The sequence below is a fragment of the Mastigoproctus giganteus genome, chromosome 1 (genome assembly GCF_048544385.1).
Source record: "Mastigoproctus giganteus isolate SK-2022 chromosome 1, ASM4854438v1, whole genome shotgun sequence".
NCBI lineage: Eukaryota > Metazoa > Arthropoda > Arachnida > Uropygi > Thelyphonidae > Mastigoproctus > Mastigoproctus giganteus.
Window position 1 is genome coordinate 209,701,447 of NC_143575.1, and position 17,770 is coordinate 209,719,216.

The following is a 17,770-nucleotide window of genomic DNA, read 5'->3' on the forward strand; positions in this document are numbered from 1 at the left end:
CAAAGTGGGGGGGGATTTTGATTTTGTGAAGGTGGTCTCAGGTTCTTGAATTCAATGCAGTGGGACCAACTGATGAAGTTACAAACAGCAAATCCTATATAAGAAGCATTTAGGGACATAACTGTAGAAGTTACTAGGCTTTTCATACCAAGAGATACTGTTCAAGGCTTGGATCTAAATAGATTTTTTTTTTTTGAACAGTACCAATATTTCATATTTTCTTAGTGTATTGCAATACTTAAGTTTTAAAAAAATATTAAAATTTTTAAAACAAAATGTTTTACACCTTTTATATTAAAAAAAAAATTAATCCTGCTGAAAATTACAAAAACAATATTAGATATAAAACAGAAGCATTAGCCTCTTTCATTTTCCAATTTAAAATGCCTTTAAGTACATGAAATTTCAAACCGCACATAAATATTATTAAAAACTTAAAATTCATAGTTCATGAAATTTGAAACCATGTATATTACTTCCCACAAAGTAGTGGCCATTTTGAGAACATACTGGATCTCACAATATTGTCTTTATTCTGTGAAAGAAATAAAAAAACCACTGAAAAACAACTACGGTAAAATAGCAGATGTTTACTGACTTAATGAGAAAGGGAAAACAAGTAACCTGAAACTTTAAACAAACACGGTATCACTGCTTGTCTGGTATACCATGTCATTCTTCAAGAAAACTTTTTTTTTTTTTTTTTAGTTTTACTATATTTAGGAAGGCAGAAAAAAATCTGAAATTTAATCACTGATTAATAATTAATGTGGGATTGTTATTTTCGAGGGACACCTGTAAGGTGCCCTACCACCACTGCCAGCTTAAAGAAGTAATGTGAGATCATCTAGACAGGAATGCAGTTATACTGCTGTCCACATGGATTGGTTAAGGGAAGATCTTGTCTGATCAATATGAATGGATACCATGAAGCAGCAAAAAAGCAAAAAGCAACTGGATAAAAAAAATAATTGTGATATCATATATTTAGACTTCAGAAAAGCTTTTGATACTATTGCACATAAAAAAAAGACTGCTGTACAAACTAGAGCAGTGTCGCATTAAGGCCAAATTACTGCTATGTATAAAGGGACAGTTGAGTGGGAGGAGACAGAGTAGTTATAAATAGGTATTGGTCTTCCTGTGCTAATGTTATTAGTGGAGTATAGAAAACATCAGGCCCAGTGCTGGGCCCATTTTTGTTTGCTATATTTATTAATGATACCAGTGATTGGTTTAAGGTCTAAGTTTGGAGATGACACAAAGGCTGGCAGAGTGGTTAATGACAGTAATCAGGATATACTACTGCAACAAGATCTAGAAAAATTAAGCAGATGGGCTGAGAAATGGCAATTGAAGTTTAACATTGACATAATTGACAAATGCAAAGTAGTGCATATGGGTAGCAGTAATTCCAGGTAAATGTACCATGTGGTACCACACTTTGGGTAGTGGAAATGAAAAGGATCGGGGTTAACTGTACAATCAGATATGAAGTTCTCTGAGTAGTACAGACAGGTTACGAAGACAGGTCATGGGATTTTTTTCAGTGATATATACAGAAATTTTGCTGGCATGGATAATTCTGTTGGTTAGGCCACATATCAAGTACCACACACAGGTCTGGAAACGTCACTTTAGGAAGGATGTAGATCTTTTGGAACAGGTGTAAAGAAAAATAACTAAATTAATAAGGGAAATTGGCACTCTTACAACGAAAGGCTTTATATTTGCAAATTGCAGCATCTGAAGACTGCATTAGCATTAGCAAGGGACATGATGCAAGAAAGCAAGCTTATATAGCATCAGCCAAAAAAAAAAAAAATTTTCACCCATCCCCTTGCTCCAAATGTTTATCAAGTTCTGCCTTGAATCTATTTAAGCTATCAACTTCTACAACGACAGATAGAAGTTTGTTCCAGCAATCAACCACCTGCTGGCTAAAGGCAAAATTCTGCACATCTATCCTACAACCGTCTTTCCTCAATTTGAATTTATGCCCTCTCAGGTGATTATTCTGAGCAAGAGGAAGAATCCCATCAGCATTCAGCATGCTCAAACCATTCAAGGCTTTATACACCTCAATCAGATCACCTTGCAGGTGCCTAGTCTCCAGACACTGTAATTTGCAAAATTTAAGCCTTTCTTTGTAAAAGCAACCCTTTGTTCCATTCACTAATCTTGTTGCCCTTCTCTGTACTCGTTCCAACAGCTCTACATCCTTCTTAAAATGAGACCTCCAGACCTGTCTACAATACTCAAGGTATGGCCTGACCACTGCTTTATACAAGGGGATAATCACCTCCTTATCCCTGATAGAAAAATTCCTGTATATCATTGACAAGACACCATGAGCTACTCTTGCAGACTGTCTGCACTGCTCAGAAAACTTCATATCTGCCTGCACAATTACTCCCAGGTCCTTTTCATTCTCTACCACTGTCAGTGTGGTACCACAGAGTTGATACGTTACTCTGGGATTACTGCTTCCCATCTTGTCAATGTTAAACTTCATTTGCCACCTCTCAGCCCATATGCTCAACCTTTCCAGATCCTGTTGCAGCAGCATAGTGTCAGTAGTGTCCTTGACAACCCTGCCAACCTTCGTATCATCTGCAAACTTGGACATTAAGCCTGATATACCATCATAAATATCATTTATAATTACAGAAAACAACAATGGTGAACCCTGAGGGACTCCACTAATAACATTAGTCCACGAAGAGCAGTGTCCATTGATTACCACGCTCTGTCTTCTCCCACTCAACCATCCCTTTATCCATAGCAGCAATTTGCCTCCAATGCCACACTGCTCCAATTTGTGCAGCAGTATTCCATGTGCAACAGTATCAAAGGCCTTTCTAAGATCCAAATATATGATATCAAAGTTATTCTTTGCATTCAGTTTCTTTGTGACTACATCACAGTATCCAATCAAATTTGTCAGACAAGACTTCCCCTAAATAAACCCATGCTGTGTCCGAGCTATAACTGAAGTCTTGTCTAGATGTTCCTGCAATGCTTCTTTAACCAGTGCCTCCATTAATTTCCCTGGAACAGAAGTTAAACTAACAGATCTATAATTACCTGTGTCTCCCTTTAATCCTCCTTTGTGGATTGGGGTCAAATTTGCACATCTCCAGTCCATGGGTACCTCCCCTGAGTCCAGGGAAGCTCTCATAATTATGGCTAAGGGTTTGCTTACTTCCTTTGCCACCTCCTTTAATATAACTGAATAGATTCCATCCACCTCAGGTGCCTTTCTTATGTTTATCTTCAACAATTTCTCCTTCACTCTACTCTAAGTTATTACAAGATTATCTAGCTTACTCCAGAGTTGAATACACCTCTGGCATTCCCTTCCCTAAATAACTTCTCATGTGTGAATGTAGATGCAAAATATTCATATAGTTTGTTAGCTACCTGAGCAAGATCATCAACAGTTGAACCATCGATATCAAGTGGACCAATCTGATTCATCCCCTTTCTTCTAGAGTTTACATAAGTAAAGAACTCTTTGCTGTTTTTCTTTGCATCCTTTGCCAAAGATTTCTCGTAATCTACCTTCGCCTGCCTAACCTCCTTTGTAACTTGGTTACAGACCATCTTATATCTATCATAGGCTTGTGTCACATGTTAATTTATATGTATCCCATGCATTTTTCTTCTCTGTCATATGTCTAATTATCTGACATAAATTTAGGCCTAAATCTTGAACAATATTTCTTTGTTGGTATGAAAAGCCTAGTAGCTTCCAAGATTAATTCTTTGAATGCTTCTCATTTTGAATTTGCTGTTGGTAACATCATCAGTTGGTCCCACCGTATAGAATTTAAATACTGTCTCAGACCACCGTAGTCACCTTTATGAAAGCGAAAACCCTTCCCTTTACCCTTGATGGTAGTTACCTCTTTGAGTAAATCCCACTTCAGCACACTGTGATCACTGCCACCTAGTGGTTCCTTTATCTGCAGATTATTGATGCATGAAGAATCACTACTGATAATCAGATCAAGAGTATTACTCCCTCTAGTTGCCTCCCAAACATGCTGCTGTAGAAAACAATCATCCAATAAATCCACAAAAGCCTTGCTAGTGTGTGAGTGACCAACCCACAAATTCCAGTCAATCTCTGGGAAATTAAAATCCCCAATTATAAGCCACTCTGATTTACTGGCCCACTCTATTTCCCTGTACAGTTTCTTATTATACTCATCAGAGTCATTAGGCCTATAGCACACTCCTACTCTCAATTTTGATCTCCCAATGCTTATGTCACACCAAACTGACTCGACACTACACTGTCCAGCGATGTCGACTGGCTTCACTTCCTTGGATATTATGTGTTTCTTAACTAACAGCATAACCCCTCCTCCCTTTCTGTCCTGTCTATCCTTTCTGTACACATTGTACTCCTCAAATTCCAGTTCTACACTGCTTATGTCTTTGTGACAACATGTCTCTGATATCCCAACAATATCTGCCTTTGATGTCTTGACTAGCACTTCAAGCTCATTAGATTTATTAATTATACTCCTAGCATTGGTGTATATGCAAGTATACATGCACCTGTTTCTACTCTTAGTTACCCCAACACAGCCCATGTATTTACTTGTTCCACCATGACTTCCATCAGTCCTGGAAAAATCCATTGCCTTGCTTTCCAGGCTGCTGCTCAATTGCATTTCAATAGAAGTAGTGCAAGAATCATATTTACCTCTGCCAGCGGCTACTTTTAATCTATTAGTCCATGTATCCCCCTCCCAAGCTAGCAGTTTGCCAACCCATCTAACTCTGCCTCGATAATATCAGCAAATATTCTTGCACTCTTTCTATTTAAGTGTATCCCATCTCTGTAGAAGCAGTCTCTTCTGTTAACAAGCACAAACCAGGCTGAGAAAAATTCTACCCCTCGAGCCTTGCACAATCTCTCCAGGGCCGAATTGATCGACAACGCTCTCATCATATACTCCCTCCTATCATGTCTGGGCAGAATTGCAGACACTTTCAAATTCAACCCTAACTCACGGCTTTTTTTCAGCATTGACTTGTACTTGTTAAGTAATTCCGCCGGTCTTCTACTCTTAATATCATTAGTGCCAACATGTACAACAATATCACCCTTTGTGTCTTTAAAAGATGATATCTGCTCTACAACGTCATCAACCTTTGCCCCTGGCAGACATACCCTGGTCCTGTTCCATCTATCCTTTTTGCACAATATGTTCCTCATTTCCCTGACAATAGAGTCACCTACAACAACTAGTTGCTTTGGGATCAGCGCATTCTGTCTTGGGGTTTGCCGCTGTGTTGCTTGATGTTCAAGTGCAATGCTGAGATGGCGCCTGATTTCCTTGCCCTCCTTACATCGCGCACACACACACACACAGACATTCCCCTTGGCAATATCATGTCCCATTCCTTATTTCCCCCAAAACATCAAACAAGCAGTGTGTTTCAATAGACTGTGATTCAGAGAACAACTGCCCCCTCCTCAGTTCTCCCCTGAGCCACAGCACTTCCATTAGTTTGAGCCTTTTGCTTTGCTGCTCATGAGGGAAATTGGCACTCTTACCAAGAAAGGCTTTATATTTGCAAATTGCAGCATCTGAAGGCTGCACTGATTAAGGTGGTTAAGGATTTGAATGAATTCAGTAAACTCAATGCTGATGACATTCTTTCTCTTGCTCAGACTGCACACATGAGGAGGCATAAATTCAAGGGGAATGATGGTTGCAGCAGGAGAGATGTGCAGAAATTTTCCTTTAGCCAGCAGGTAGTTGACTGTTGGAACATACTTCCATCTGTTGTTGTAAAGGTGAGTAGTTTGAATAAATTCAAGAACTGGACAAATTATTAGAGGGTATGGACAGGTGATATGGGAGGGTTTTTTTTTTTGCTAATGCTGTATAAAGTGTTAAATATGGCAACTTATGCCTTCTTGCATCAGTTGCCATACTTAATACTAATAATAACAAAGTTCACCAAGTTTAATTTTTGCCACCATAATAGTCATGCATCTCAATGTAACGAGCTGTGTATTAAAATAAGCTATATGTTGTTATTATGTGTAATTGCACATAACTTCTAAACAGTTGTTTGTTTGTATTTGGTTTTTAGGAGCATTAGCAACTAAGACCATATTGCTCCGGGATATGTGGTGGTCATTCCCTGACCTTTCCGCATCCTCCGTATTTGGTGGCGACGGGCTCGAACCCCGGTTTAATAAAGAAGTGTGTGTGCTATGCACTGCTGCTCCATCCCACCTGGCTACGGAGGCGCCTTCCTAAACAGTAAGCGCACTCGTATTTTGGAATTTCATTTTGCTGTTTAATACTCGTATTCCAACCAAAAATTGCATGTCCTATCTATGAATTGCTTCCCTTATAGGAAATACACATTAATTATAGATTAACATATTAACAAGGCTGTTTAGTAGGAACATATGCAGTTCTCTCCAATAAAAAAAAAAGGAAAAATACATGGGAATATAACACCTTGAAGAAAAAGAGATGGCTCTAGAATTATGGAGATAACATGCTTAATTAATCTGGTTATAGTCAGTTTTTCCAATCAGCCAGCTATTTTTTACTGAATCATCAAATTATATATGTTTAATTTTGAACATCATATGACAAATAAAACATGTAGAAACTAACACTGCAAATAAAAAGAAGAAAAGGCATTTTTTTTCCTGGATGACAATGCAATTATGAACTTAAATGATAATAATTATAAATGAATGCATTAAAATAAAAAATAAAAAAAAAACAGCCTTTGATCAAAAATTAATATCATTTGGTATTATTACACATCACAACTGAAATGATATTTTATGCATTTAATATATACATACCTGCAGTGGATATCTGCTCCTCCCAACTGTTCAGCTGAGATTTCTTCCCCAGTTGCTGCTCTTACCTAATTTTACAATAATCAGAAAAGCATTAATAAATTTATCAAATTTATTAATACTTCTTTTTCTTTATTTATTAATATTAATTTTATAGTATTATTTATTATAAACTTATTACTATTAAATTTTCCAGATCTACTTTCGTTATTACTCTCAGCATATCTCTTCACTGTTTAATGACTGTCATGTTAAAAAAGCAAATTTCAAAGGTATATTTTAAGAAAAATAATCTTCCTTCCCATTTCACTCAAACATTACACTGAAAGTAAGAAGAAACGTGTATATCTAGTATAAAGTGTATACTTAAGAAATACTCCTGTGTTTCTTATGATTTTCCGTAGATTGCTGATATTGTTATTACTGGGTGTTATCTGATTGGAGATTTGATACTTTTTTGTGCTATCTATTAAAAATTAATGGGTATAACTGTTCATTTTTACTGTCTATAGCTGTACCAGACGTACCAATTTGTCTTTATTCTTACTGCTTTGTACACTGCCTAGCCACTTTATTAGGATGTTTGGGCTATATGCAACAATGTACAAAAATATGTAAATCAAAGAGGTCATGCCTCCATGTGATCCAAATCACTTCATGGGAATGGGCAGGTCTCACAGGCCTTCAAAGTGGCTTGTTATGTTATTTGGTTTTTAGGAGCATGAGCAACTAAGGCCATATTGCTCCGGGAATATGCGGTGGTCATTCCCTGACCTTTCCGCATCCTCCGTATTTGGTGGTGACGGGCTCGAACCCCGGTCTAATCAAGAAGAGTGTGCTACGCACTACTGCTCCTTCCCACCTGGCTACGGAGGCGGCGCCTTCAAAGTGGCATGATGTTGGCAGTTGATATATAGCAGATAGGATGGCTGTACCAGTCAAGTGTTCAGAGACTGTCATTTGACTCATTAATGAATGAAAAAGGTCCAGAAAAGATCAGTGAACAGAAGCAACTGTGGCCAAAAATGTAAAGTGATGGAATAAAGGTACTTGACAATCTAGAGTAGATTATCAAGCATAATTGTCATAAAATAGCAGAATAATTAATCTCTGAATTTAATGTGAAAACACAAGGCATCAGTATCCAGATCATGTGAAGAATCCTATAAATAATGCACTATGTGAGTAGGAGACATTCACAGAACTAGAAAATATGGCTGTATTGATATCAGAAACAAACAGGATGGACACAGGACTGGAGGCAATTCATTTGGTCCAATGAATCTTGATTTACACTTTTCAGCACTGATGAAGAGTGCACATATGGAAGAAACCATATGAGACATTGGAAGCATCTTGTTTTGTGCCAACAATATAAGCTATTACAGAAAGTGTAATGGTGTGGGTTAAGTTGATATGGGTGGACTGTGCAATGTTGAGTCAGTTTGGTGTGACATAAACACTGGCAAAGCAAAATTGAAAATAGGAGTGTGTTATATGCCTAATGAATTTGATGAGTATAATGAGCAATTGTGCAGAGAAATAGAGTGGGCCAGTAAATAAGAATGTCTTATAATAGGAGATTTTAACTTTCCAGATATTGACTGGAATTTAGTCACTCACACACTAGCAAGACTTCTGTGGATTTACTGGATGACTGTTTTCTAGAGCAACATGTTTGAGAGGCAACAAGAGGGAGTAATACTCTTGATCTGATTATCAGCAGTGATTATTCATGCATTAAGAATCTGCAGATAAAGGAACCACTGGGTGACAGTCATCACAGTGTACTGATGTGGGTTTTCCTTAAAGATGTAACTATCATCAAGGGTAAAGGGAAGGGCTTTTGCTTTTCTAAAGGTGACTATGGTAGTCTGAGACAGTTTTTAAATTCTATACAGTGGAACCAACATGATGTTACCAACAGCAAATACTAAATGGGAAACATTCAACGAATTAATCTTGGAATGCTACCAGGCTTTTCATACAAACTAAGAAATATTGTTCAAGGTTTAGACCTAAATGAATGTCAGATGAACTAATGAGGCTCGTGGCAGAGAAGAAAAATGCATGGGATATATATAAATTAACAGGTGACACAGAAGCCTATAGTAGATATAAGCTGATCTGTAATCAAGTCACAAAGGACGTCAGGCAAAGGCAGATTACGAGAAATCTTTGGCGAAGGATGCAAAGAAAAACAGCAAAGAGTTCTTTACTTATGTAAACTCTAGAAGAAGGATTGGTCCATCTTCGATGGTTCAACTGTTGATGATCCTGCTCAGGTAGCTAGCAAACTGAATGAGTATTTTGCATCTACATTTACACATAAAGAATTATTCAGAGAGGGGAATGACAGAGGTGTATTAAACTCTGGCAGTGAGCTAAATGATTTTGTATTAACTGAGAGAAAAGTGGAACAGAAACTGAACGAAAAGTGGAGCAGGGTTTAAAATAAACATAAGGAAGGCACCTGGGATGGATGGGATCTATCCAGTTATATTAAAGAAGGCAGAAAAGGAAGTAAGCAAACCCTTAGCCATAATTATGAGAGCTTCCTTGGATTCAGGGGAGGTACCCATGGACTGGAGATGTGCAAATATGACCCCAATTTACAAAGGAGGATAATTATGAGAGCTTCCTTGGATTCAGGGGAGGTACCCATGGACTGGAGATGTGCAAATATGACCCCAATTTACAAAGGAGGATCAAAGGGTGACAAGTAATTACAGACCTGTTAATTTAACTTCTGTTTCAGAAAAATTAATAGAGACACTGGTCAAAAGGCACTGCAGGATCATCTTGACAAGACTTCAGTTATAGTTCAGACACAAGATGAGTTTGTTAAGGGGAAGTCTTGTCTGACCAATTTCATTGGTTAGTATGATGTGGTCACAAAGGAACTGGATGCAAAGAATAATTTTGGTATCGTACTTGGATCTTAGGAAGGCCTTTGATACTTTTGCACATGGAAGACTGCTGTACAAATTAGAGCAGTGTGGCATTGGGGGAAAATTGTGCTATGGATAAAGGGACGGTTGAGTGGGAGAAGACAGAGTGGTAATCAATGGACAATGCTCTTCATGAACTAATGTTATTAGTGGAGTCCCCAGGGTTCATTTCCCAGGATGTTGGGTCCATTGTTGTTTTCTGTTTTTATTGATGAAGGTATATCAGGCTTAATGTCTAAGTTTGCAGATGATACAAAGGTTGGCAGGGTTGTTAATGACACTAATGACAATATACCACTGCAACAGGAGCTAGAAAATTTGAGCAGATGGGCTGAGAGGTGACAACTAAAGTTTAACATTGACAAATGTAAAGTACTGCATATGGGTAGTAGTAATTTCAGAGTAATATCAACTGTGTGGTACTACACTCAGGGTGGTAGAGAATGAAAAGGGCTGGGGGTAATTGTGCAGTTAGATATGAAGTTTTCTGAGCAGTGCAGATGGTCTGCAAGAGTAACTCATGGTGTCTTGTCAATGATATACAGGAATTTATCTAGCAGAGATAAAGAGGTGATTATCCCCTTGTATAAGGCAATGGTCAGGCCACACCTTGAGTACTGTATGCAGGTTTGGAGGCCTCATTTTAGGAAGGATGAAGAGCTGCTGGAATGAGTACAGAGAAGAGCAACAAGATTAGTGAATGGAGCAAATGGTTGCTCTTACAAAGAAAGGCTTAAGTTATGCAAATTACAGTGTCTAGAGACAAGGCACCTGCAAGGTGATTTGACTGAAGTGTATAAGGTTGTTGCTGTTATTTGGTTTTTAGGAGCATTAGCAACTAAGGCCATATTGCTCCGGGGATATGCGGTGGTCATTCCCTGACCTTTCCGCATCCTCCGTATTTGGTGGTCATGGACTCAAACCCCGGTCTAATCAAGAAGCGTGTGCTACGCACTGCTGCTTCTGCCCACCTGGCTACAGAGGCGCCGAAGTGTATAAGGTTTTGAATGGTTTCAGCAAGCGCAATGCTGATGAGATTCTTCCTCTTGCCCAGATTAATGAACTGAGGGAAGACAGTTGTAGAATAGATGTACAGAAATTTGCCTTTTTGATTGATTGAGGCGGTTGATTTCTGGAACAAACTTCCATCTGTCATTGTAGAAGGGGACAGCTTAAATAAATTCAAGGCAGAACTAGACAAACATTTGGAGCGAATGGATGGGTGAAACGGGAAGGGATTTTTTTTTTTTGACCGATGCTGTATAAGCTTGCTTTCTTGCATCATATGCCTCTACTAATGCTAAAGTTTACATGGAATATCATTAACCTTCTGATTCCACTAGAGGGCACCAAACAGCAGGGAATATCTGAAGATTAATACAAATCAGGTACTCCAGGAAATGTTGCAATGCTAGCCCCTATGGATACGGATACTTTTAAAATGACAATGCAACTAGCTACCAAAACAAATATATGAAAGGGTGATTTGAGGAATGCAATGCAGACTTCAAGCATCTTCCTCCAGTCAGTCAGTCCAATACCTGGATCTTAATCTCACTCAGCACCTGGCAGTTGAACTGGAAAGCATTCATCAGCAACATCCTCTGTTCCTGTCACTTTAAGTTTGTTTGTTTGTTGTTTGGTTTTTTAGGAGCATTAGCAACTAAGGCCATATTGCTCCGGGATATGCGGTGGTCATTCCCTGACCTTGCCGCATCCTCCGTATTTGGTGGTGACGGGCTCGAACCCCGGTCTAATCAAGAAGCGTGTGCTACGCACTGCTGCTCCTTCCCACCTGGCTACGGAGGCGCCGTCACTTTAAGGAACTGAGGAGTTTCATTACATAAGAGTCTAATATTCTCATATCACTCTTCAGCACTTTGTTGACTCCATGCTATGCCATGTCATTGTGGAGATTCAGGACTAATGGCAGTCCAACATGCTATTTGCATATTTAAATGTCCTAATAAAATGGCTAGGCAATGTCATTAGCATTACTTCTGTGATTCTTCTGAATTATATCTATTTACAACCTGAGGAGAAATTTTCCTTTAATGCTGTTTACAATGCTTATTTCCCATTAAACAATACACAGATTAAATTGATTAAATTCATCACTAATATACTCCTAGAAAACACGACAATATTCTAAATGGCTTTTCCATAGATACAACGTTACAATGGAGGTTTTTCAGACAACTGATTTAGAAAAAATTTGGAAAAATTAGACTAAAAGAACCCTTCCAAACAAAGTCTGTAAAAGAGACAATTAAATGTCTAAAAGGTATGTAAAACTGAGTGCAGCTTACTTTACTTAGCAGAATTATTTTTACTGTACACAATGGACATTTAAATATGAAAAAATGGCAGAATTAATTAGATGCCTTAGCCAAACAATCGATAACCATTCTGTATTAATCATTACTCTATTCATATTTCTAATCAAGTGAGCAGATGCAGTTTTAGATAACCAGAGTGGAGATGAAGATATCATCCGTATCATTACTGGAAAAATAATGCAAGGACTGTCCTGAGACTAAAACTGGTTCAGGTTTTGTATGCAGTTTTGTCACAAAAAAATCATTATAATGTTTTAACATAAACTTATGCAACATTAAATGCTAGTTTAATAGCCAAAATGCAGTGAAAGTGCAATTACAGATGATTCCTATTATTTGAGATTGTTGGGAAATAAGTTTGCTTGGATCACAGAAACTTTGAACAATCCACAAAATAGAAGAAAAACTCAAAAACATGACAAAAATGCAAATGTATTTACATACATACTGTACACTTAAAGCTTCTTTCTAGTAACATACCTGTGAATTTTCTGCTGAGTTCAAATCAGTTCATGGGAAAGGAAACAAAAATAAATAATTTACTAAAAAGAAGGTTAGCTAAAACTTTTAAGGAAAGGAAACAATAATAAGTTATTAGAAAGAAGCTTAGCTAAAACTTTTAAGGAAAGGGGGCAAAAATAAGTTACTAAAAAGAAGCTTAGCTAAAACTTATAAGCATATCTGTAAAATTTATAGCTAGAAACTCCCCTATAATTTCTGTTAATATATACCACAGCATATTTATAAATGTACATTAGAGTATGAAATATGACCTAAAATTTAACATGAAAGCATAATAGTTTGAAAAACAAAAACATAAAGTTCACTTTTTATCTTGGTTTTTCTTTCTGTGAATGATACTATCTAAATTTCAAAGCAACATCTTGTCAGTGAGAGCAGTGCGTACTTGTTTTTCTATGTAGTCGATCAGAGACTCATAAAAATTGACACTAGCACCTTTTCATGTTTATTTATAATATTTATGTGCAACAGAAAGAACAGACCTTTCCATTTAATATAATGGCAACACATTGATACAAAAATTGATTAAATTTTTGATTAAAACACATCATTATCAATGTGTTTGATTAAAACCCATTGATTAAAAAAAAAACTCAAAAGAAGAATGTTAAAATCAAATGTATAGTAACAGAACATGAATTACTGAAATATGACTAAAGTGAGCTAGCAGAAGAAAGCAAAGGTCGGGTGCAGTTTTTAAAAAATTTAAGGGTCTCATCTATGGGAACCTTACAAAATGTAAACAAACAATTGTAAGCCTTCTATGGTCTATTAATCTGCAACCCGGATAAGCCACCCCTAAATAATCAAGAGTCTCCTACATTTTAAGAGAAATCTCTTGCTATATATAAAAAACATGCTATATATAACAAATATATATAGCAGTCTTGAAATAGAGATTTCAAGACACGCTATATATTTGTTATATGGCACCTTACATGTTACACAGGGTGTTTCAAAAATGATGGTCAATAATTTAAAGGTGAAAAGTACAAACTAAAATAAACAAAAAAGTCCCAGTGAACATCAGGCCGCAAATGAACCGTTTTCGGGATAATGCACATTTTCTGTTAAGATCCGCCACTGACTATAAGAGCACTAGTTTAGCAAAAAGATGTAAATCCTTTGCTAAGAGTGGTTTTATTAAACATAAGATAATACATTTTTAATTTTTGGTTTCAACATCACAGGATTTTACAGATGTTACATGTTACAGGGTGTTACAAAAGGTGTTCAAAATGCTGTCCTTGCATCCATGCGCAGCTTTGTAGTCTTCTCTGCACTGAGTTGTGAATCCTTTCGGGCATTCCTGGGTCATTGCTGATTTGCTGAAAGCCTCCTTTAACCGTGTTAATGTCAGAAGTGTACACCAAGCTTTTTACATGACCCCAGATACAAAAATCAATAGGATTTAAGTCTGGTGATCTGGGAGGCCACATTATAGGCCCATCTCTACCTATCCACCATTGACCAAAACTTCTAGTTAGATACCGAGTCACAACTTGAGCAAAATGTGCTGGTGCACCATCATGCATAAACCACATGTTCTGGCATTGCTGAAGTGGAACATTATCATCATCAAGGAGGTCTGTATGAACATTCTGAGGGAACTGAAGATACAGCTCTCCTGTTAGCCTGTTTGGCAGAAAGTGTGGTCCAATTAGACAGTCTCCTAGTAGTCCTCCTCAGACATTCAATGAGAAACATTGCTGTTGTCGTGACTCATGAATTGCATTAGGATTTTCATCGGACCAAACATGACAGTTATGAAAATTAAAAATACCATCAGGAGTAAACCCAGCTTCTTCAGTGAACAAAATGTTGTTTAAAAATTGGGAGTTCAGGACACACTGTTGTTGCATCCACTGGCAGAAGTTCACTCTGCCAGTGGATGCAACAACAGTGTGCTGGCATTGCTGAAGTGGAACATTATCATCATCAAGGAGGTCTGGATGAACATTCTGAGGGAACTGAAGATACAGCTCTCCTGTTAGAGTGTTTGGCAGAAAGTGTGGTCCAATTAGACAGTCTCCTAGTAGTCCTGCCCAGACATTCAATGAGAAACATTGCTGTTGTCGTGACTCGTGAATTGCATTAGGATTTTCATCGGACCAAACGTGACAGTTATGAAAATTAAAAATACCATCAGGAGTAAATCCAGCTTCTTCAGTGAACAAAATGTTGTTTAAAAATTGGGAGTTCAGGACACACTGTTGTTGCATCCACTGCAGAAGTTCACTCTGGGAGGGTAGTCTGTATTACTGAGACCTTGTACATGCTGTATATGGTAGTAATTGGTGATGTAAAATTCACCTCACACTGCTATGACTCAGTACACGCTCTTGCAGAGCAAACCGCCTTGTCGAAATTCCTGGATTTTGCTCTATCCTTTCTAACACACTTTCCTCAACATCAGGTGTTATGCTTCTGGGCCTACCTGCACATACTCCATGTGCGAAGCACTCATATTCTCTAAGGGGTTGATGTAACCTGATGAATGTGCACCTGTTGGGCTGCCTTCGGTGGGGAAATGCTTCGTACAAACGTGCAGCCTCGAGTGCACTGCTGTTGGCTTTACCACACGAGGTGCATACTCTTCATTGCTGTAACCTCTTTCCATGTTGACTATCCTTTGACAAGTACTAGTATGCCTGCTACGTCTCAGAGCATTGAGAGAGGGGAAAGGGGGAGAATGAATGAGCATAACCTAACCTAAACAAACAAGTCAGTGGTGGATCCTAACTAGAAATGTGCAGTATCTCAAAAATGATTCACTTAAGGACCCATGTTTACTAGGCTTTTTTTGCATATTGTAGTCTGTACAGTTCACCTTTAAATTATTGACCATCACTTTTGAAACACTCTGAATAGTGAATATACAGCACATCTTGAAAAAACTGCTTGCAAGAAAGAACAGCATGCCAACCTAGAAATCAGTGCCCTCTAGCAATGGACAAATATACACAAGCTAACAGTACTGGCAATAAAACCAAATCAATGCTGTTAAAATGTAACTTGAATAGACATCCACAGATTAAAATAGCAGATAAGACAAAACTTTAGTTACAAAAAATAAATAATATACTAGCCATTTTTGTAATTTAAGATGAATAAATGTGAGCAAAAGCTACTGTACAGATGAGCTAAGTACATGTAGAGTGTGTGATGTTCTGGCAGGCACCCAAAATCAGACTGCAGTGTGGGCAACCTATCAGGAACCCCCCCCCCTGCTATGCTGATGCCATGCCTCTTCTTTCCTTTGAGGCATGGCAACTGCTGACACCAGCTTCAGCTGATGTGAGATTCCATACTATATATAGCGCATTCTCTTCCTCCTGGTGGACCCTAATCACCACAAACCTTTTTCTGCTCCTGACAGTCCTCCCTGTGGAGGACTTCAGGAGCAGGGCACTGCTGTGGTGGGCTCCCTCCAAAGGGATGCCCCTCTATCAGTTTGACTTCTAATTTCTAAGCTGAAAGTCTCCTACCATCCATGTTCTTTATTCCCCCCCCCTTTCTCCAATGCTTGAGCTATTACCTCCACGCACCCTTTCCAATACTAATGCTATTGAGGCAAAATAATATTAAATTTTCTTTCCACCCCCTTCTGGGGCCTTGGCAAGCTCAGACACAGTACAGGGTTCATCCCCACCAGAAACGTTATATGCTCAACAAGTTCAGTAATGAGAAATGTGCTGCATTAATGCTGGACGTCATATATTGTAACTGTTAGTTACTTTCACTGAAACTTTAACTTGGGAATTGCTGCTGTGTTGCCTGATGCACAAGTGTAAGCTCTGTCACTGAGTTGGGCAGCAGAGAGCTTGATAGGTTTATGTTTTATTGGCACATTAGCAACTAAGGCTATAATTATTTTAATTATTACTCTATTCTTCAAAGTCTCATCAAAACCATCACCCATTCAAATGCTGAGTTCACACCTAATTTTCTCATACTCTTTGCACTGAACACAAACAAAGACAACCCCCTCGGTTCTATTATGTTCTGTCCCAGATAGGTCCACAAGCAGCACATTTTGTAAAACAATGATTTGTAGGGTAGAATGACTAATGGATCAATGCCAAACCTAACAAGCCTCACAGTGTCTGAAACACAACTGTATAATCAGTTCAATAAAATTTCAGTTGCTTTTCACTGAAAAAATCCAATACCTTAATGCTCTTGTCATCTACTAATATCTACCGATAACTTATGGGGACATGATACTTCAGCAAAAATCCTCCCCCTAATACTCTGAAGTAACCCCACCATTAAAGTGAAAATGTTAAAGGAACAACAAAATGAATTCCTATTTTACTATCAATCTATGATTTGACACTATCAGTAAGAAACTTTACTGATGCCAACTTATGGCTGCTGGAACCAAAACTGAAATAACTTATTTGTCAGCTTGATTTCTTATTTTTATTTTATTTTCATTCTATTTCATTTTTTACATAAATATGTTTATTTATTCAAAATTTTGTGAAACCCACTGAGTTCTCATGCCAGGGTTTGCATTCATATTCTTTTTATTATGGCAATAAATGAGTTCACACACATATATATATATATATATATATATATATATGTGTGTGTGAACTCACTTATCCTGTGTATATGATATATATATGAACTCTCTTACCGTGCGTGTGCATATATGTGTGTGTGCGCGCGCGCACGTGCACAGAGTAAGTCAAAAGTAGCTGCATAACTTTAAAAGTTTGGAAATAAATAATGTTCTTGTTTATACTCTGGCACAAATGTTAATTGTATTTAGCAGTCATGAGCTTGAACCCCGGTCCACTCAAAGAGCGTGTGCTACCACACTCATGCTTCTGACCACTTGGCTACATCAGGCCTGCATGTGTTTATTACAATCAACGTGTGCTGATAATGGTGATGACAGAGTTAAAGTAGGAATTTCCATAGTCATTCATTACTACTTGCTGGAGTAGCTACCTGGAGTAGCTGCTATTCTATGACACAACTTAAGTAGAAATTTTGCACAAGTTGTTTTTGTGGGATTATGTTAAGGAGCAGATGTGCAAGCCGCCTTGCCAAGTGAGGTGAAACACTTGAAGAGATAGACCATTGCAATGATC

General features: G+C 37.9%; 1 protein-coding gene across 2 annotated transcripts in view; it reads right to left on the reverse strand.

Annotated features, from left to right (window-relative positions):
* Window positions 1-17,770, reverse strand: part of Mccc2 (methylcrotonyl-CoA carboxylase subunit 2) — a 118,520-nt gene that overhangs the window by 66,719 nt on the left and 34,031 nt on the right. For both annotated transcript variants that reach the window (XM_090384174.1, XM_090384175.1), the window contains exon 8: window positions 6,857-6,921. In XM_090384174.1, coding sequence (XP_090240300.1) covers window positions 6,857-6,921 — 65 coding nt within the window. The remainder of the gene's footprint in view (window positions 1-6,856; window positions 6,922-17,770) is intronic.